This window comes from Anser anser (assembly GCF_964211835.1).
Source record: "Anser anser genome assembly, chromosome: 18".
In the NCBI taxonomy this organism is placed as follows: domain Eukaryota; kingdom Metazoa; phylum Chordata; class Aves; order Anseriformes; family Anatidae; genus Anser; species Anser anser.
In genome coordinates this window covers 9041866-9062576 of record NC_139739.1, presented here as the reverse complement: position 1 = coordinate 9062576, position 20711 = coordinate 9041866, and the positions used below count along the sequence as shown (strand labels likewise).

Sequence of the window (20711 nt, the reverse complement as noted above, 5' to 3'; positions counted from 1 at the left end):
CACAGCAGGCGGGCACGGTGGTTATTGAGGAACCTTTACTCCAGGATTCAAGCCATGACCGAGGAAGAAGCAGAGTTTTGCGGTTTTATTCAGCTACCCGCCGCCCCTCGCGGCTGAACGCAGCCGATGGCAGAGGTTCCTGCGGGCAGGGCTCTCCCTACGCCCTCAGGCAGAGCAGCCAGGTCTTGCCTCTCCCTACACCTGCCGTCAGATTGCTACAACAGGTTATGGTATCTCAACTATTAAAGGGCATGTTATTAATTATAAATATAAAAAGCAATTACAGGGGTCTGTGTCAGAGCCTGGGATTCCTTAGACTGCATCGTAACCCAACACCTGAAGCTAAGATCAAAGAGACTCCCTGCACGCCTAAGTGTTAGACTTCATTTGCACCACACCAAAAAGCTTACCTGAAATTGTGGCAAAACTTAGAGGAAAATATCAAGCACAGAGCAACAGGAGACCATCATCACTCAGGATATAAGAGGGTAGGATGTACTCTAACAATTAGACCTTTTAGTAAGGTAGAACTGGTTGGTTTTTCTTCTCAGGTTCATCCAAGATAAGCTTTCCCTCTTTACAACACATACAAAGGACCGCTTCAGAATTCCTAGAACTTAATTTTCAACTGAAAATTAAGACAGTCTGACAGCACAGTGTTCCTGCGTTGCAACTGCAATAACTAAGATCCAATATGCTGCAATTGTTATTTTATTTTCCTCCTAACTGACTGGTGGTTACACAACTTAGGGCTTTCTTCCCTTTTTGCGCAGGGACTGGCCTTCTCCTGAAAAGGCAATAAACCGACTTCCAGATTCATCCTGAATAAAGGAGAGAAGAAAAAGATTGTTATCTCTTTGCTTGCTGCTTATGCGTGATCAAAGCTGAGTGATCATTATAAAGAACGCTCCAACACAGCAGCAAAAGACTGTATATTTTTCACATCCTTAATCTATATAATAACCATTTTTTTCCTGAAAATAAAACACGAGCTCTTCTGTGACCTTTCACCTACTTGGAACATGTATTCTCTGGCTTACTAAACTCACATTGGTCCTATCTTACATCAGCAAGCAAGGATATTGGAGATTGCTTTCATCTAAACCAAACTCACTAATGCTGCTTTTTAACAGAAGTACTCTGGGAAAAAATCAAGTATGGAGAGAGAAACCACACATTTGGGCAATGGTTTGAATGTTCTAACTGTGCAAAATTGGTAGGATCCAACTTCACTTACCTCTTCAACTTTCTTAACAAGTGGACGTGAGTTTCTAATGAATGTGATTCTACCAATCTTGAAGTCATAGTTGGGTATTCCTCTGGAAAAGCAGCATAAATATATTATGAAAGAAGAAATGTTACACCTACCTTCAGTGAACCGTGATATAGAACACAGAGAGACCTATCCTATGCCTTTCAACACTGTACGAATACTGGCTGCAAAATTTTCATTGTAAGTAATTCCAGATTTAAACCACTGAATTATTTCCTGAAGGTAGGCAAACAGTATATACAGTAAGTAATGAGAAACTGATGTAGGAGGTGGTCTGTAGGCATGTTTATACATAGCCTGTGGTTTCCATGGGGCCACGGACACCCTTTTCCAAAAGGGTTTAAATTTTATTGTGACATGCATAAATGATAAAACAAAACAACCACATCCCTGCACACTTCCATTAAATCTGAATTTAGAAGTTTTTGCAAAATCACACGGCTTGGCACTGGTTATCCACTCATCTCAAAAAAAAGATTTCACTCTATGCCAAATTTCACATTAGAAAATTAACAGGGATTCTGTGCACCACTCAATCCAGCCCACCAGTCCAATCGATACCTGCTGCCCTTTCCCTCTTATCTTCTCCAGAACCAGAGTTAAGAAAGTTTTGGCAACATTTATTAACTTAGAATCTGCACCTTAAGTAGTTAGGGAAGTCACAGTCTAAAAAGTAAGACTGTGTATTTTTAAATACAAACTTTTAAGGAAATTAACTTGTTTATATTGTAGGAACATAAAAAAAATACACTCAAACACAGATCCTTCACTTGCTGACAACTGATAGAAAAAGACATACCTTCGAATATCTCCTGGTTTAATTGGTGATGGACTAGGCTCAACACCTTTCTTCTTGCCATCCAATCTGTTCCCAGAACCAGAGAATGCCTACGTACACAAACATGGGTTTTAATTTAACGGTATCTTATATTGGAAAGCACACTGCATAGAGATATTGCATTCTGTGAAAAACTATCACCTTTTTTTCTTTGATTCAGTATGTTTCTATTCAAAGTACATATAATAAGCGGATAAACCCTGGGTGTAGGAGTACGTCTCAGTCATCTGTTTATATACTGGCCTATTAAGGACAGCAAGTCACACCATTTCTGGCTGTAAACACCACAAAACAGTTACAGACACTTGCCAATTAATAACAACCATGCCTCTAAGAGTTCTTAGAGGTATTGGTATTTTGCAGTTGTTTGGAACAACCTTCCCTCACAGTTTCACAACACTCAGAATAGAACACAGAGCACTTACACGAAATCCTACGTCGCTCACATATCCACTGTGGTCTGCTTCAACATCCTGTGAGGGAAAAAAACAAGTTACTTCATTGTGTTCATGTTGTGATAGGAAAAACAAATGAAAACTGTTCCGTATACTTCTTACCAAACAAAACTTTAGAAAAAACTATTTCTGAAAATCAACAGTTGTTAAACAACCATCAACGAAGCAAAAGCAGCTGATCAGTAAAGTTTAGTCGTCACAAAGTCTTTCAGGGGAAAAAAAAAAAGTTGGTGCTCACTGCTCCATCACAACTGAGTCAGATTACTAGAAAATGCGTTTTGTAAAACAGAAGCTTAACTTACTGTGGTATCTTCATGCTGTGCACTTCTTTCCGGTTCTTTGTACCCCAAAGGAGCATCGAAATCCACCTATTTAAGTAGGATAAATAAGCATGACTGATATTTCTCTCTTAATCATATGCTATGTACTATTATTCCTCAAAACTCCACAAAATAACATTCCATTTTAATCTAGAAAGAATTAGGAAGAACCTAAGTATTGTTATTTTAATTTGAAAAAAAAAAAAAAAAAAGACTAAGCCTCCCAGGGATGAATCTTAGCATGCAATTGAAACAGACCAGTAAAACAGCACCCAGTGCCAATGGAGATTTAATCAAGACAGGCTCTTAAATAAGCCTCAACGGATTGTAAAACACGTTGAATCTAAACATGAAATTCCAGACACTGAAGTCACCTGATGGTACATGAAGTGAAGTGCAGATCATGATCAGAGACCAGAGGTGTGGTTACACGGGTACATGGATTGCCTTCTCTATCCCATCTGATTCTGCCTTTCCTGCAGCACCAGATGAGTTTGGTGTGCAGTGCTACCACTGAACAAGATGCCCTGTCCTTTTGGGACGACACAGTAAAACCAGACTTCCCACAACAGTTTTAACTTACATTCATATCACATTCTATGATGGACACAGCCTTATCTGGTTTGGTCTCCATTACCCGAAGCTCATAGATCTGAAACAATTATGATAAATGTTTTAAGATCACACATCTTCAAATGGACGAAAGAGCTCAACTTACAAATAAGAAAAACATTGCTAAGCCTTTCCCTTCATTAAAAAAAAAAGGTATCTAAAAGAACATGACAACAAAGATTTAAATTTGATTGCTATTATGTTGGAGCTAGAGAACCTACACCTTACTGTACCTTGCTGTACTCTTGCTGCACCTTTATCTGCATTTTTTAATTTAAATTTTGGATTCAGGGTAATTTCTGTCCCATGATTTTTAAGAACGTCAACAGCATTAGGTTTTTTTCCACTCATGAGCCAAAAACTAGTAATTAAACATCAGCTCAGAAGGGGGCATAAGTGACCCCCTTTTTTCTCCAATAGGAAACTGATTGTGTAACCTACCATCTGGGATTACTTGTCAATAATATTACACAGCTCCATGCTGATGAGTCAAGCACTAACACTCAACAACTATGCTTAGTCTCCCAAATGATCAAACATGTGTGCGCACTGCCAAAAGCTTTACCTACTAATACTCATCTATAAAATCTGTTCACAACATGTAGTCAAAGTGGTCGCCATCTACTGAAATACAGAGTACTTTACATTCGACAGAATTTGTTTCATCAGATTGATGGTATCTAAAGGAAACCTACGTGGAATAGTGTTGTGTACCATACCTTCTCATTGTAGTTGATGGCAATAACGTCCCCAGTAGTTAGGCAAGCAAAGTTTCTCAATGCATTTTCTAATCTTTGGAGTATGTTAAGATGAAATGTTTGTTTTCAGTGAAACATCAAATCTTTCAAGTTACTATTTGATAAAACTCTTGATTTGTGGTCTATCAAATATGCCTTAAAAGTCATCAGCACGCAGACACCATTTAATAAATATTACGGTGTACAAGTCCTTCTGGACATGGTCTAACAGCCGCTTAACTCTTTGGACTTTCAGAGATTTATGCTTCTTCACACTCCAGGCTATGCTTTGTGCCAGCAGTCCGCGACATAAGCTCTCCCCGATTTTTGTTTTCAGAAAGAGCAGTAGTAGTTACCTACTACTGGAAAAGCATGAGACACACCTGAAAAGCTAGCCCTGCATCATTACAATTTGGGAGAAATTCTGTTCCCTGCTCCATTGTTGAATTGAAAGGATACACAGCTTTGGGGTTGGTGATGTCAAGAAAATCAGGACTCTGTGGCTGAAATTTTGAGTAAGTAGCAACTTGAAGATTAACACTCTCCACTTGTACCAGGCCTCCCTCTTCCAGCAGCAAGTTCTGCATCATCTGCAAGAACGAAAACAAAGACGTAAACCAGTATGTTAACGCTACTGATGTTTCTAATTCTCTTTCCTTGCATATACTTATATTTGCCAGGGCCACCATCTTCCCTGAAATGCATCAGTTTACAAAGTCTTAATTTCAGGAAGAAAACAGTCAGGTGCAGCTTAAATAGCAACCTGCTTTGCATACTTGGTTAAACTCCCACTGAGGGAAACCTGAGCTGTGACTGAAAGCTGCTTTATGAACATAACTAGCAAAGACATGCAATTTCAAGAACATTATGCCTCTTTAATATAACACTAGCAGCTCATTAATCCTGCTCTTCAGGTTTTGACAGTTCAGCACAAGACAACTCACCCAGTGTGGCAGGTAACATATGCCCTCATCAGCCACAAACTCAAGCACTCCACAGTGTGTCATTCGGTCTGAATTTTTATTGGTCAGCTTAAATAACATCGGGTAAGTAATATTAAGTCGGCCTAACAAGAGAGGAGAAAAAATATTTGTTAAAAGCTACTAGCACATTTCTGAAGTTTTCAGAGATTGAACACTAGCAAAAGCATGGGCCATAAGAGAAGAGAGGATTCCCCCCCACCGTTATTCCAACTTCTCAAAACTACAAATCCAGGAGAGAATGGAGATACCTGAATACTGTATTGCTATTGCACTTTGAGCTTTAAGCGCCTCTCCAACGTTTTCCCAGGCTCAGAGATGGGTATTTGCAGAGGAATCTATTATTCTATGCCCTTGTGGTATTACCAGTTAGTTCCTACCTATATTAACATCCCTGCCTATTTTAAGAATATATCCTGACTTACCAGAATCACTGTGAGAAATGAGTTAAGACTAAAACTCAGAGGGGGAAAAAAGCCTCAGTTAAAGAGCCAAGTAAACATCATTAACCCTACTTGCAAAGTTCATTTTCACTTATTGTTTTTTGAAGACAGTATTTTGTTCCAGAGAGCAGCATCCAGACAAAGCAGGTTGAGATTAAGAATCCACTGGACTAACTATTATACTGAGTATGCTATTAATACTTAATAAATATTGATTCATGTCTCAGGCAGCCTGACGCTTCAGATGTCTGTACTCAGACAGCCTCCCTCCACCCCTTTAATTCTGACAGACAAAATTCCTCTAAAATACATTTTCTGAACAACTCAGTCTCATAATCTCTATTTAGATTGGATTTAAATAGATAACTAAACAACCGTGGTATTTGCTTATGCTTTTACTTATATTTTTAACAGTGTTATTCCAGAATAAAATATTCACTTACTGAGTTGATCCAAAGCAGAGGGTGGCATAATTACTGCAGAAATGAAAACGAAAGTAAGATTAGGAAAACTACAGCTGTATAAAGATAACATAGCATACCATTTCATCATTACGTCACCTAGGATTACATTTGTTCTAAAAACTCCTGTAAGCTCATTTTTGAGCTAGAGATTCCAGCAGAATCCATCAGTCACAAGTGTATCTGCTAGCCCAGAGATTTCAGAATTCAATCACAAATAAGAGAAGTCAAGGTTTTACAAACTGAAGCACTGAAGGAAGTGCTTCCTAGATATAATTTTGTTTGTGGTTACAGGCGTTCTTGAATTGATGCCAACTCAGAACAACATCGCCTTATCCTGACAGCCTGAAATCAAGTCAGCCAATCTATTTTCTTTGTCCAAGCTAGGTGAAGTACAACAACGATGGGGCAGAGTCTTTAAGTGTAAGTTTCCAGGGCTCACCGTGGGCCCAGGAATTTGACAAGAGACTTTGAGAACAAAAAGAAAAGCGACTTCTAACGCTCACAGACCAGGACTCGCTCCTTGGTAAGAGTTTTAATTAGACTGGTGCGAGAAAAGGCAAGCCCTCCTCCTTCCTCTCTCGGCTCCCACCCGCTGGGGCCCCCAGCCGGGAGCAGCCTCCCCAGGGCCGGCGAGGGCTCCGCGGCAGCGCTCGGCCCGCTCCACCAGCACCCTCCGCCAGGTTATTAGTCAGAAGAAAACAGGCACATACTCTTCCCGCCTTTCTCCACATCTGACCTGTCATTAGGCCCGGCTAGCATGGACACCGAGAAGCAGCGGTACTGCGTGGAGAAGCGGTTCTGGAACACGCGGGGGATCGGGTGGTCGAACATGTTGAAGGAGAACTGCGGGGACAAACACACGCACCCCGCCGGGCCGCGGCGTCAGCACGGCTCCGAGCCCGGCGGGCCGTTACGGCCGCCCCGCGCCGTCCCCTGAGGGAACCCCTGAGAGAACCCCCCCGCTCCCCCCCCACCCCACCCCCCCGGCCCGGGCCTCACCATGGCGGCGGAGCGGGGCCCGGCGGCGCTGCGGGCGGGCGGGCGCGGCCGCTCTGCCGCCGGACGGGGCGCAGCTCCCCGCCTCCGCGGGCCGCCCCCTCGCCGCGGCCATCTTGGGTGAGGGCGGAAGGCGGGGAGGGCGGCTCGCCCCCGGGATGGCTGCGGGGGGCGGTTTCTGGCCTCTCGGTTCTATCTCGGTGCGGGGGCGGTGAGGACGCGCGCTCGTGTTTTTGTCGGGGTGGTTTTAATGGCAAGGCGAGAAAGTTGCCCTCAGCAAAGATGGCAGCAGCGGCAACCCACAAGCGGCACGGTGCTTCCGGCTGACTTCCTATTGTCATTGGCCGGCTGCGCGCGTCGCCACGCTTTTTCTCCAATCTCATTGGCGAACAGCGGGAAGGAGTCGGACGGCTCGCCCAATCCGCGCCGAGAAGGAGGGATCCCTGCTTTGTTATTGGCCAGCGAGCCGCGGCGGGAAGCCCAACGGGGGAGCGGCGCTGCTTTGGCGCCCACTTTGAGTGGGGGCGGCCCGCGGCTGCCGCCGTTCCCCCGCCGCCGCCATGTTCGTGTCCGACTGCCGCCGAGACTTCTACGAGCGCATCGTCAGCCAGGTGCGGCCGGCGCCCCCCGGCCCTCAGGGGTCTGCCCCGCGGCCCTCGGGGGCTTCCAGGCGGCGGCAGCTCCCTCAGGCGGCTCCCCGCGGGGGCGCCTCGTACCTCAGGGAGCGGGGCGGCTCAGGCTGAGGAGCCCCCTGAGGCGCCCCTGGGCTCGCTCCGGTCTCCTCGAGGCGCTGGGAGGGCTCCGGGGGCGGGCTGGGTGCGGAGGCTGAGCTCACTGAGTGTTCGTGTCCGTCTTTTGTGCAGCCGAGACATTCCTGCGTCTGTTTTTGTTTGTTTCTATACCTTTTTAATCGTTGTGATGTTGCTTGTCCGGACACTAAATCTTGTGTTCTGTCGTCTTTGGGGCTTACCTTGAAGTATTTTTTAGAGCTGTTTGCCCGTTCTCATGTTTTACCCACAGTTTGCCTTTTTTTTTTTTTCCCCGCATGGGTCTATATCCTCAAGCGGTAAAGCTTCTATTAGACAGTCTTCTAGCGTCCAGTGAAGCTACGTTACAAAATGTGCAAATGAAAGTATTTCCCTCAGCTGCCCTAATTGTAAGCAAAAATCTCTAAAAACCCAAACAAGAGATAAGTTGTTCAGCCTAAATCAAGGTTATTTCAGGAGTTGTTTTGGTCCTGTTTTCCTACAGGCTTTCTTTAATCAAAGCTGTTTCAGATCAAATGCCTAAAACTTAGGCTGTTCTAGGCAAGTAATGAAAGTAGTTGCAGGGCTGACCATCTTTGAACCTTCAAAATTATATGCTGTTCACAGGAATCTGAAAAATTACATTTCCACAAAGCAGCTGACATGTTTTAGATGTGATTTCACTGCTTTAAAGGGGAATTGTTTATATTTACAGGGATCCAAGTAATTAATTTTATGTGTAATGCCTGTTCAGAAGTAATCCTGTTTTATGCTGATAATGCTCTATGCTTAAATTTCTCTCTTTCTGTTCTTACAGTGACTGTTTTACATGCTACTGCATTAGATTTGATGCCTACGCTATTAATACTATTCTTCTATTATTTTTGCAGCGTGTTCTTCTTCTTGTGGCTTCAGATGTTGATGCACTATGTGCTTGTAAAATTCTCCAAGTAAGTTTTTGTTCATTATCTCTGTAGACTAACGGTGAAAGAAAAAACAATCCTGGGATCCTTTTAGCAGGTTTGAACTGGGAAAAGGGTGAATGTTGAAACTAATTTTGTGAAGTATTTTCTTCACAAATCATAACATGGACACCTCATAAATCACACTCCTAAAGCTTGTTTAGATTGTTGTTTGAGAAGTTCTTGTGACAAACATTTGTATGAAATAGAATTATAGCATAGCTGAGTGTGGTAGAAGACATGGTTTCCCCACCATACCTAACAGCTTTTTTTTTTTTTCATTTCAGGCTTTATTTCAATGCGATCATGTGCAATATACACTTGTCCCAGTGTCTGGATGGCAAGAACTTGAAACTGCTTTTCTTGAGCATAAAGATCAGGTAAAAAACAAAAAAGTTAGCAGCTCATCTGATATAGAGGTGTACTTCCTCCCTTTCTCCAACTTAGAATGTCGGTAGTACTATTATTTGTTGCCTCAAAGCAGTGGTTAAACTTTAATATACCAGTAACAAACTTGTCAAGTTCCTTACATCAGCTCATTTCTGATTGATTCAACTTAAGTGTGCTGCATTTTGAGATGTGAAAAGTGGTGGGTTTGGGTGTCCAACATCCCATCACAAATGTGGTGTGTTGCCCTACACATTTTTTGTTCTCTGAGGCATCAAACAACAGGGAGTAAGTATTGGTTTTGGCAATTATGAGTGCTTTGGAGGTTTTGTAACGGTGTTTTCAGTCTTCTGTGTTTCCTGCAAATTGAAATTAAAAGTTTTTTTTTTTTTTTACTTCTGTTTGCAGTTCAAATATTTTGTTCTTATTAATTGTGGTGCCAATGTTGACCTGTTGGAGATCTTGCAGCCTGAAGAAGACGCTTTTTTTTTTGTATGCGACAGCCACAGACCTATCAATGTTGTGAATGTTTACAATGAGACACAGGTAAACTACTCTTTTCTTAGAGCATGTGTAATAAAACTGTTGGCTTGTTTCCTGTTGTGGGTGGGTGTCTTAGTGCTTTCCTGCGTTTGCAACACCTTTTACAGTGCTAGCAGTAGGTCAGGTTGCACTGCTAATGGATATTTCCAGTAGTAATGTTCACTGTCAGAAAAAAAAATACTTTTTTCAGTTACAGAAAAGTATACTGAAAGTAGAGTGATAGCTGTCAGCAGTAAGCACCAGCTTAGGCCTGTTGCTACAAAACAAACTGCTAGAAATTGGAAGATAAGCATTCTCTACAATGTAATATTTATTATTTCTCAGTATCTAGCAACAGCTACAATCTGGGCTTTAAGCGCAAATTATTTGAAGGCATGCCTTTAACCAACCACAAATAATTGTTTCAGTAATGTTCCAACTATAATCTTACTGATAAAGAATACGGGTCTTACTCCTATGATGCATAAATAGACGTGGTCTTGATAAAACACAAATAACTTCTTTTTAATACTAACAATAAATAACAGCCAAAATAAATTTTTAGTTTCTCTTTTTAAGTATCTGAAGCTTTCTTCTTCTGTCATTTGAAATATTTTCTAATCACTGAATAAGGTACTTTACTTTAAAATATTTTTTTTGCTTGCTAGATTAAGCTGTTAGTTAAACCAGATGATGATCTTGATGTTCCTGCTTATGATGATATCTTCAGAGATGAAGATGAAGAAGAAGAGGAGTCAGAGGCTGAAAGTGATGGGTCAGAACCTTCAGATAAGCGTAGACGTTTTGAAGAGGTTTGTTTCTTCTGCTTCATTTTGAAAATAAATAAAAATTACATGTACTTACAGGAGGTTAAATCATGACTTTTGATTTTTAAAACTGTTAAAAAATTGTGTAAGATTAAAAGGTAATCTACTATGACTAGTAGAGTTTCACTTGCTTAGAATGTTTATCTGAACTGCACAGAAATATTTTCTCCTTATAAAAACAAACCGAACTTGAAACTTATTATACATAATACTGTCTTTGTGTAATCAGTAAACTGAAGTAATCTATCTCTCATTACGTGCTCAGGGCTTCTTAGTCTAGCAAAACAACCTATCTAGCTATCAACTTTATTATTTTTTTATTTTTGAAATAATCGTTTGAGGTTATATAATCTCAAATAATTTAGAAATATATTTTGTTTGACCTTTTAGTAGTAAATTAGCAAAAGTGTATTTATATATAAATTCGTTATGTGTTGTTTGTAGCATATTTTCAATTTATATTGTTTTTATATATTATATATATTATATATTTTATATATTTATATAGGTAGCAAAGGCATGAGACTAGCAACAATGAGTTCATTAAATGTAAAGACATCCTCAAAATTAATATAGATATCTTGATATTTTTCTATTGACATTGTACATTTTTTCCTACTCATCTAGAAAAAGTATTTACTAAGAAAAAACAAGTGCCGGAAAACTAAAGTCAAATCCATAAATACGTTTGGATCTATTAAGTATTTCAGACAGATACTTTGATTTTTTCAAGATGCTGCTGCTGTTTATAGAGCTTAAATATACAGCAAGTGACTTTATTCTGAGTTTGATTACTTATCTCATTTTTATTTTTCATCAGTGTCATTGTTATGTTAGAAAATGGTAAGATGCAATGTTAATGTTGAAAATGCTGTTTACGGAGCCTTTTCCCACTAGATGTCATTAATAGGAATAATTCTTTTAGGTCTTGTTAGTGAAGATTTAGTCATTAATCTATCTGGAAAGTTGCTAACTTACTAGAGTATTTTTTTTTTTAGCCTTTTAATATCTAAATTTATTTGCAGGAGGTAATTGAGAGAACGATGAAAAGACGCCAAAGAAGAGAATGGGAGGCACGCAGGTGTGTTTATGATTTTTTTCATGTTGCGTATATCTCTTTCTCTTTGATATCAATCTTGATACTATGATGCTTGATTTGCAAGATGCTTTAGTTCTAATTTTCTTCAGCAAATGGAAGGAGATATTTAATATATTAAAAAATAAAACTTTTAAATGGATAAGAATTGTAAATAATCACTTATAAATTGAGTAGCAATAGGTTCAGTGCTTCACTATTAAGTAATCATAGTATTATCTCGTCTATCTTAGGGTAAAATTTGTACTGATATCTTTCTTTGTAATTCCAGTCTTTTTATTTGGAATGAGCAAGAACAAGTGATAAAATGGAGTATGAGGAATCAAGGGTTTAATAAGCTTGTCTTTTTTACTTTGTCTACAGTTCAGTGTGCCTTCCACAATGTTAGAAAAATCAAACTGTCTTGCAGAAAAAAATATTTAACCCAAGTTTTTTTCTTCTTAGTGCTAAAATGAAATTAAACTTGGAATTGAGAAATAATATTTTATATTTTGAATTGGATGCAATTAGATGCTACTTAGTTGAATGTTTTTATTCTTCTTTTAGACGTGAAATTCTTTTTGATTACGAACAGTATGAATACCATGGGACCTCAGTAAGTATAAACGTTTAATTTGCTATAAAAACACAAGGTGCTACCAGAAAGGTAATTGGATAATAACTGATGTTAGAATATCTAATACCATTTATAAGTAGTAGTACTATATTTGATAAGATATGTCATATATTTGCAAGCAGTTTGACTTAGCAGTTTAATGTTTTCTGGTTGTGTGCATCCAGTTTTACTGTTAATAAATTAGATATGTCTTAGAAACAGTACTTGTTTCGAAGTACTTTGTTGATTGGGAGATTAGCCACTCTGACACAGTTGACAATACAATGTTAATAGTGGAGAAAAAGACGTAAACCAGAATTATTAATGTTTCCGTTGTTTGATATCTTTAATGCTGATATATATATAAGAAAAAGTTGATAGTGTCTTTTTTTATTTTAATCTTGATAAAAGTATCCATACACAAAATACTTTTTGCAAAAAGATTTAAAGATGGGGGGAACTTGTTTGCCTTTCTAAGTTTTCAAAGTGTCAGGATATCTTAAACATACGAAATAGGACACCAAACTGCTCCTTCTGTCATCTAATCTCTTGTCTGATTACTTTGATATTTTAAGTGTTGCTTTATATATAATGAAGATTTACAGAGCTCTATAAGATATTACTCACCCCGCTTAGTATCTTAAAGTAAGATGGTGGCAGGTTACTACACCTGAGTGTGACTTTTAGAGCTGTAGTAGAATGCTACTACTTGGCAAATTTAACTGTTTTCTATTTGCTTAATGAAGCGAGAGCTTTGTGTTCATCTGTCCTCTCTTTTTGCTTTCTTTTCATGTAGTCTGCAATGGTGATGTTTGATCTGGCATGGATAATGTCTAAAGACTTGAATGACATGTTGTGGTATGTTGCCATTACCATCTTTATAGAGACTACTAGCTTTATTTAACAGTAAAAAGAGGCAAGTTTTCCCCAGACTGTTTGCTTTCAGTATGAGCTTCCGGTTTATTTCCTTAGTAAACTGTGTATGTCATAAATTGGAGGACAAACCTGCATAAATTAAGAGCAACCAATAGAGTTTGAGTGGGAACAAGAGGATGATACTATTATGTGTATGTCTGTTAAAGAAGAAATAATAGTACATAACTTTGTTACCAACTTCCAAGTGGAGTTGATGAATAGTTCTCCTGACCTGTTCTGTTACATACTAACAGATTTAAGTATAATATATATAATATATTACTGGGATATTTTTTTAACTTTTTTTTATTTCTCCCTACCACCCCCACCCCTAATTTTAGGTGGGCTATTGTTGGCCTAACAGATCAATGGGTCCAAGATAAAATCACTCAGTAAGAAAGCTTTTTTTCCTTTTTATTTTTTTGGGGGGTAACTAAAAGCAATTAATAAAGATCAGGAGACATGGAAATTTAATATTACACATGATAATTAATAAACAAGGGTATTAAATATCGTAATGATTTAAATATGATCTGATGCCTTATAAAAACAGGAATACACATTAGAAAAACTGTTTTCTTTTCCTGATATTTAGAATTTTTAAACTATTCACGAAATTATAAAACAATCATTTCTTATATTGGAAGAAATGGTGTTTAGTAGTAGCTTACTTAAATATGAGCTTGATATAGTCAAGAATTTATACAATCGTTTTATTAAAGGGGAAAAAATGTACATTCCAGCTTCCTTTCTAATTTTACTTGGAAAGTTTCAAATTTTCATTCACCCCCCTTTTCTTATCTCGTACTAGATACCAGCAGAATTCTCATAGTATACATGTAGATCTTAATCCTGGTTTTCTATTGTTACTTATATACTTATATACTGATCTCTTATTAAATGTAATAAGTAACTGATTTCACTGGTCTGTCTCTTTTGGCTGGTTTTATTTTAGTTTTAATTGCCTGGGTATATGGCTGAATATTGAAAGAAAATTAATGAGTAACTTTATTAAAATGTATCTGCAGTTTTTTATGCTGCTGGTTGGCCAATGTGTAATCTTTAGGAAGCATTTTTATGTTCTCATAATCAAGTAGAAAAATACGCAGGAAGATACTGAAGTGACAAATTTATTTTTGTTAAAGAATGAAGTATGTGACTGATATTGGAATTCTACAGCGTCACGTGTCTCGCCATAACCACCGCAATGAGGATGAAGAAAATTCTCTGTCAATTGACTGCATGCGAATAGCATTTGAATATGAGTATCCTTGCCTAAGATCTGGAAAAACAAACTAGCCACTTGTTGAACCCCAGCTGAGTTTTTATCTAGGAAAAAAAAATCCCAAGCTTCTTTGCTGCTCAGAACAGAATTAGAAGAAATGGAAATTTGATGGCTTTTTGAACATAGGTCTCTCTTTCAATATCTCATGTGGCTTTCCTTCAGCTTAACCCTTCATATTTAGTTGTGCGTCAGTGTCCCTTGTCTTGGGGTTTCATGCACACCTACATCTTTTAACTTTCTTATGGAGTATGGGTATATACAATAAATAAGGACAATTCAAGACACCTACCAGTTAGGGAGTTTGGTAACTATTTGTAACTTTAAAGGACATATGTTTACAATTATTTTCTATAATTCCTGTTCAGTCTGCGCCTGGCACTTTATCAGCACTGGTCTCTGTATGAAAGTCTCTGTAACACTTCATATACCTCTGCTAACCTTAAGCTTTGGTCTGTACAAGGACAGAAGAGGCTACACGAGTTCTTGGCTGACATGGGGTGAGTTTTAAAAATCTGGTTCTTAATTAATGGATCATTTTTCACTGAATTATATACAATTATTCAGACTATAGCAAAGATCTTTAAGTTTACAAGTACTCAATATGTTGGTTTTTAAATATGATTGTGGGGCTCCCAGTAGGTTGTGGAGTCTCTTCAAGTTGAATTGTGCAAATTGGGTGTTGCTGTATGTGGAATACTTCAGCTATATGCCTTTATTGAATAGTGGGTTTGCAAGTAACAGGCTTTCTCACATCTGCTCCTCAATGACTGAAGAAAAAAGAATGCAAACAAGCTTAGTCAGACTTCACTTGTTAAAGTACCTGATATCAACGTCTTGTGAGGAGTAGGCAGAATATCTGATTCTTCTGGCTTACCTAACAATGTATTTTTTCCTTCTGTTTTTAGTTTGCCTTTGAAGCAAGTGAAACAGAAGTTTAATTCCATGGACATTTCTTTGAAAGAAAATCTTAGGGAAATGATTGAAGAATCTGCAAGCAAGTTTGGGTAAATTGTTTTAAATACAAATGTTTTGTCTGAAAATATTTTTCAATTAAGTTTAAGTAATTTTATATGAAGAGGATGTAACATCTTTTAGAAGGTAGGGGGTTTAGATTGACAAAGTAAGAACATGAAAATAAATCGTATCTCAGCATTTGCAACAAGTTTAATATTAATGTCAGCGGACTGATGAGGTAGCTGATCAATGTTAACGTTGCTAATAATGTTCACTGGCTTTGTCATTTTGCAGAATGAAGGATTTAAGAGTTCAGACCTTCAGCATTCACTTTGGCTTTAAGAACAAGTTCTTAGCAAGTGATATAGTTTATGCAACAGCTTCTCTCATGGAGAGTATAGAGAAAGAAGGGCCCGAAACAACTAATTTCATTAAAGCTTTGGACAGTCTCTCCAGGTACCAAAAATGTCTCTTCATTCTCTTATTATTTTATTTAGAGAACGTGGGTTAAATATCTAACAGATGCATTGATGCCTCATTAAAGAAAAAATGAAGAAAATATCCACATGGATAGTGTTTAAAGATGTCTCACTTATTTGTGGGAAAGCTGCATTTTTATATAAAAATGTTTATTTTACTTCCCTCTGTTTCAGGGGTAACCTGGACAAACTGCACCAAGGACTGGACCTAGCCAAAAAGCAGTTACGAGCCATTCAGCAGACAGTAGCCAGCTGTATTTGCACCAACCTTGTAATTTCTCAAGGGCCTTTTCTCTACTGCTCACTCATGGAGGTCAGAATTCTATTTTTCAGCAGTCTCATATTTGAGTGTCATATTTGGCTGTCTCATATTTGAATAACTCTGTTTTACTAACTGCTTGGCCCAATATAAATGACTTGATCAGAAATTCAGAAAGAATCCATTTATCTATATAGTACTGTACTCTGATGGCTCAATGTTGTTATACTCTGAAATTAGCAAGGGAAAAGAATCTGTCCTCAAAGGAGTGGGCTTGATATCAAACTCTGGTGGGCAATGTCAAACTCTTACATTGTAATGGTTCTTGTTAGTGTTCTTTGAGCAACACAAAACTTCTAGACATGTCAGTAGCTATTAAAGTTAAACGAATAAGTGGAAGAATCATCGTGCATTGTAATTGAAGTAATTCTCCTTTTTCTAGGGAACACCAGATGTGAAGCTGTTTTCCAAACCAGTGTCTCTGTGCCTGCTCAGTAAATACTTGCTCAAATCTTTTGTTTGCTCTGTAAGTAAATCGGAAGCTTGTAACTAACTTTTGGCCTGTGCAATGGTTATTGTTCTGTTGGATACTTGCAGTTGATTTATTAAAAATGTTTTCATAAAATCATAATTAAAAGTTTTACTGCTAAATGATTGGATAATTTTTATCACCTTTATGAATGCTGTTCCAGGAAAGATATCTGCCTGGGAAACTTTCTAGCAATAGAAAAATTTCATTACTAATAAGCTTGAAATATAAAACCTTCTTGCGATAATCTCCCTCCAAATCTACAAAATTACAAAATATGTACTTCAAAAAGTTAACCTGACACACACACACACACAAAAGCAGCATTGCAGGACTGGTAATTGTTATCTAAAGATTTCTGTGTCAGTATAAATAAAAAATTCTGATCTTGACAGCTGATATAATTGAAATTAAATTGCATTTATCTTTTTGAACTATTAGTGACATAGTTTAGATTTTAAAGAATGAAGTTTTAATAACCTCTCTTCACAGTGAGCATTTCCTATTTTCTAAATGAAATTTATGGTGGTCCAGCCTTGTCAGATTGCATCTGCCTGTCCTTATTTTGAGAGTTAGACATGGTGAATAAACTAGCCTGCTGCTAGGAGAGGAACAGCATTTAATACTCGCTATGAAACATTAGTCTTGAGAACAGAACACTTTAAACAAACTTCTATTTCTAAAGTATGTAAAAATGTCACTATCTTCATAATTATTTTTGGATTTACTTTTAACAAGTTTTGTAATTTACAGCTTAGTGCTATAAAACAATAGGGCAGGGACAATGATTTCTAGAGAAGACGGTCAATGTTTAATCCATTGAATTTCAATGTAAAACAATTATTGCAAAAAATTACGCCCAGTCCAAGTTTTTAAGGTGGTGGTGGTTTAAGAGCTTTTTTCATTGTAAATTTTATCTTCTCTCCATATCATCTCTGTGCTAAAATGGAATGCAGGATTGGAGAATTGACATCTGTTTGTCCTTAAAGAAAGAAGGAAACTAAGATTATATAAACAAACCATTTTCTGTTCAAATGAGTTATAGTTGTGTCCTTAGGTGAATAATAGTAATACTTTCTCACATATTAAGCTGAAACTAAATTGTTTCCTGAGTTTTGTCTGACAAAGGGGCTTTCTGACTTCCAGACAAAAAACAAGCGCTGTAAACTGCTGCCTCTGATAATGGCTGCACCAATGGATGTTGAACAGGGAACTGTGATCATGGTGGGGATTCCTCCGGAGACAGAAAGCTCTGACAAAAAGAAGTAAGGATGTTGTTTGAAAGTTCTGACTAAAGGCTATCCACAGACTTTTTCAGTCTCTGAAACAATTTCTTTCGTGTACTTACTTAATTCTGAATATGTTGATTTGAACTGTATCTTTCTTTAAATTGTGCTTTTGCATATTGTATAAGTGAGACACTTTGAGAAAGGATACAGGTGTTTCCCAGCTTCCTTGTACCTTTTTTTCTCCATCTTAACTATTTATTTCTTTCTCTTAAAAGAGACAGGGAGTTCGCTATACATCCTGTGACTTCATTTCTTAAACCCTACGATGTTAAGGTTTTTCACTTATTCAAGTGTATGTTGAATACATGAAACGTAAAAAATATCTAGATGTTTTTAGCTCTCAGCAAGGAAAAGTTCCTTACTTCTGCTTTAGCTTAATATGTCCTTTTCTGTAATGGTCATTTTAATATTTATTTTCCTGTGAAGATGAAGTTAGTTAACTCTTAATAGCTAAGTCCTGACTTTTCACAGGATCTGTCACATTTTACAGAAGAGCTGGGTAGTTAATGATAGACTTTAATTTAATAGTCACTTCTAAGTTAGGAAGGGTAATCTTATTTGATTCTCTTACGCAGTGCTTAAGACAAATGGCCATCGTGCATTCTCTGTAGATGCTATGTGCTTGGAGGCAATTGTACGTACTTCAGGAAATACATGTTGGGAGGGAAAGTATCTTTTTCTTGAATGAAATACTTGAGAAATATCTAGTCTCTTAATGAACAGTACCTTCCAATATGTGATTAACTCATGTTTCTGTTCATCTTTAGCTTTTTTGGAAGAGCTTTTGAGAAAGCTGCGGAAAGTACCAACTCCCGGACTTTACACAACCATTTTGACATGTCAAGTGAGTAATACTGTCTTTTGTTTCACTCACAACATAGTCCTTTAGGGGTCAGTGTTTACACAGCCTCCATAAAGCATAATGAGTATAGACAATATACTCATTGGTATACGTCTTATATGTGCTTAATTTTTGCATCTATATTGCACACTGTTCCTGAGTCTAGTATAAACACAAACTGCATATTAGCTTGCCAGTCTTTTTAAGTGGTATTGTGCAAAAGGTATAAGCTACTTGGCATGAGGTGTATGCATCTTTTTGAGACAACGTAAATTTTGCACAGAGTAATGATTTTCATATGTACGCTGCAGTTAAAATCTCTGAGGTTATCTATGAGGGTTTTTATATGTAGCAGCCAAACCAAGTATGGTATTGATGTTATGAGATGTATTCTTTATTAACCGTTTGTAAAGTGAGATACTTATGCAATGAGACTTTCCTACCTTTCCTACCTTTGTTCTCTTACAAGAGAAGCGTTTTTTAATTCTATGTACTTTGATAATGTATGCATGTTGAACATAACAAACAAACGCGCCCTCAACACTCCTAGGTTTCAAACATGGTGACTATATCATGTATATCATGGCCACCTAGAAATCAGAGTTTGCTGAAATCTAAGAGCAAAGTAAACAATGCAATTTGCTTTTTGTCCAAATAGTTTCTGTTTTTCCTTCTTGAAGTTGGTTAGGACTATAAAAGAGTATACTTGGAATTAATATTTGTCAAGCATGACTCCTGATATATCTTTCTGTTACTGGATCTTGTAATAAAGTATTTCATATTTTAGTAATTGAATTGAAAACAGAAGATCGGAGCAAATTTCTGGATGCACTCATTTCTCTCTTGTCATAACGGTAAGACAGTGTAAAATGGATTAATTCAGAATTTAATCACAGTTCAAGTTAGCAACCAAATGATATTCATATATTATCTGTAGAATAATGCAACAACTTCCAATGAAAATATATAGAGAGGGAGAGGGGAAAAAAGTTTCTTACAAAGGCAATTGTTTATCTTCTTGTGAGGAGGCAGACAATGTGTGAACAGTAATTTTTTTTCCTCCAGACATTTAAGTTTCATCATGAAGCTTTATAAGAAAGCTTTTCTTCATTATTATTAACTTTTGTGGCTTTTTAATTTCAACTGGAGAAGGATCGGCTGTTAGTGTTGTAAGAGGAGATGAACACACTAATTGTGATTGATAGTCTGTTATTGAATTTTTCTTTTAATTATGATGGCTTGTTTCAGCTCAGGGTAGAATCTTGGCCATAATATTACCATTCTTTGCTTTGAAGTTAATGTAGAATGTGCATTTATTTACTCATTTTTACTTCTACAGTGTTCAATTTTATGTTAGTGTGTAGTTTTTATCTGGAATAAAGATAGGCATTTAAGACCTTAGCTGTGACCATTTGCTTCACAGTAATTTGAAGTCTGTTTTAAAGCTGCTTTAGGGTAAGACAAACTTTACTCTAAATCTAATAAGACACTAGAATTGTTGCAGCTGTCTTCAAACATGGACTGCTTTTCGATGATGAAGTATTTTCATTGGTTTCTGTTTGTGTGTGCGTGTTTATCTCAGTGATCCATGGGGATAGCTTGCTTTCTCCCAGAGAAGAAGCTGAACTCTAAATCATTTTGTAATGTTTGCTCAGAACAATATGCTTTAGAAAGTATCTAAAGTAACTCCTGGTTCTTCTATGCCTAGACAAAGATCTGATCTTTAGTATTCACATGTGAAGTAATCTCAAAATGTTATCTTTATACCATGCATACAAAACAAAGGAGTAAGGTGAAGGCTTTGAGAGTCTATGAATGTAGATAGGCCTAGGCAAATGACAAAATGACTTACCTTTTTTCAATGGGTGTTGAAGCTACAATTTTTCCTCTGTTCATTCAGAAGTTTG

At 37.6% G+C, this 20711-nt stretch overlaps 2 protein-coding genes across 3 annotated transcripts in view; one reads left to right on the top strand and one right to left on the bottom strand.

Moving 5' to 3' along the window:
* Positions 1-16: 16 nt before the first annotated feature.
* Positions 17-7271, bottom strand: UFD1 (ubiquitin recognition factor in ER associated degradation 1). 2 transcript variants are annotated; one of them, XM_083803538.1, is made up of 12 exons: positions 7122-7271; positions 6833-6965; positions 6102-6134; positions 5180-5301; positions 4695-4825; positions 4218-4290; positions 3470-3538; positions 2869-2934; positions 2537-2584; positions 2073-2161; positions 1238-1319; positions 17-821 (listed from the first exon to the last, which is right to left on the bottom strand). In XM_083803538.1, the coding sequence occupies exons 1-12, from the start codon at positions 7122-7124 to the stop codon at positions 747-749; spliced, it is 924 nt and encodes a 307-aa protein (XP_083659664.1). In that variant the 5' UTR covers positions 7125-7271; the 3' UTR covers positions 17-746. The 2 variants fall into 2 exon arrangements, with proteins under 2 accessions (XP_083659664.1, XP_083659663.1); XM_083803537.1 differs by having other exon boundaries at positions 6859-6965; positions 7122-7248.
* A 112-nt stretch (positions 7272-7383) lies between these two features.
* CDC45 (cell division cycle 45) overlaps positions 7384-20711 on the top strand; it is a 32525-nt gene continuing 19197 nt past the window's right edge. The window contains exons 1-18 of the mRNA XM_083803483.1: positions 7384-7729; positions 8755-8814; positions 9114-9206; positions 9622-9759; positions 10404-10547; positions 11588-11643; positions 12205-12253; positions 13050-13111; positions 13510-13560; positions 14314-14433; positions 14819-14950; positions 15359-15457; positions 15702-15863; positions 16061-16199; positions 16588-16671; positions 17821-17939; positions 18731-18807; positions 19592-19658. Coding sequence (XP_083659609.1) covers positions 7679-7729; positions 8755-8814; positions 9114-9206; positions 9622-9759; positions 10404-10547; positions 11588-11643; positions 12205-12253; positions 13050-13111; positions 13510-13560; positions 14314-14433; positions 14819-14950; positions 15359-15457; positions 15702-15863; positions 16061-16199; positions 16588-16671; positions 17821-17939; positions 18731-18807; positions 19592-19656 — 1701 coding nt within the window. The 5' untranslated portion in view covers positions 7384-7678 and the 3' untranslated portion in view covers positions 19657-19658. The remainder of the gene's footprint in view (positions 7730-8754; positions 8815-9113; positions 9207-9621; positions 9760-10403; positions 10548-11587; positions 11644-12204; positions 12254-13049; positions 13112-13509; positions 13561-14313; positions 14434-14818; positions 14951-15358; positions 15458-15701; positions 15864-16060; positions 16200-16587; positions 16672-17820; positions 17940-18730; positions 18808-19591; positions 19659-20711) is intronic.

Bases quoted from the DNA above. Each gene is read 5' to 3' on its own strand.
- UFD1 (XM_083803538.1), bottom strand. The intron at 1,320-2,072 runs GTATGTCTTTTT...CTGCTTTTCCAG, and splicing joins AAACCAGGAGATATTCGAAG to AGGAATACCCAACTATGACT. The intron at 822-1,237 runs GTAAGTGAAGTT...TCCTTTATTCAG, and splicing joins TTGTTAAGAAAGTTGAAGAG to GATGAATCTGGAAGTCGGTT.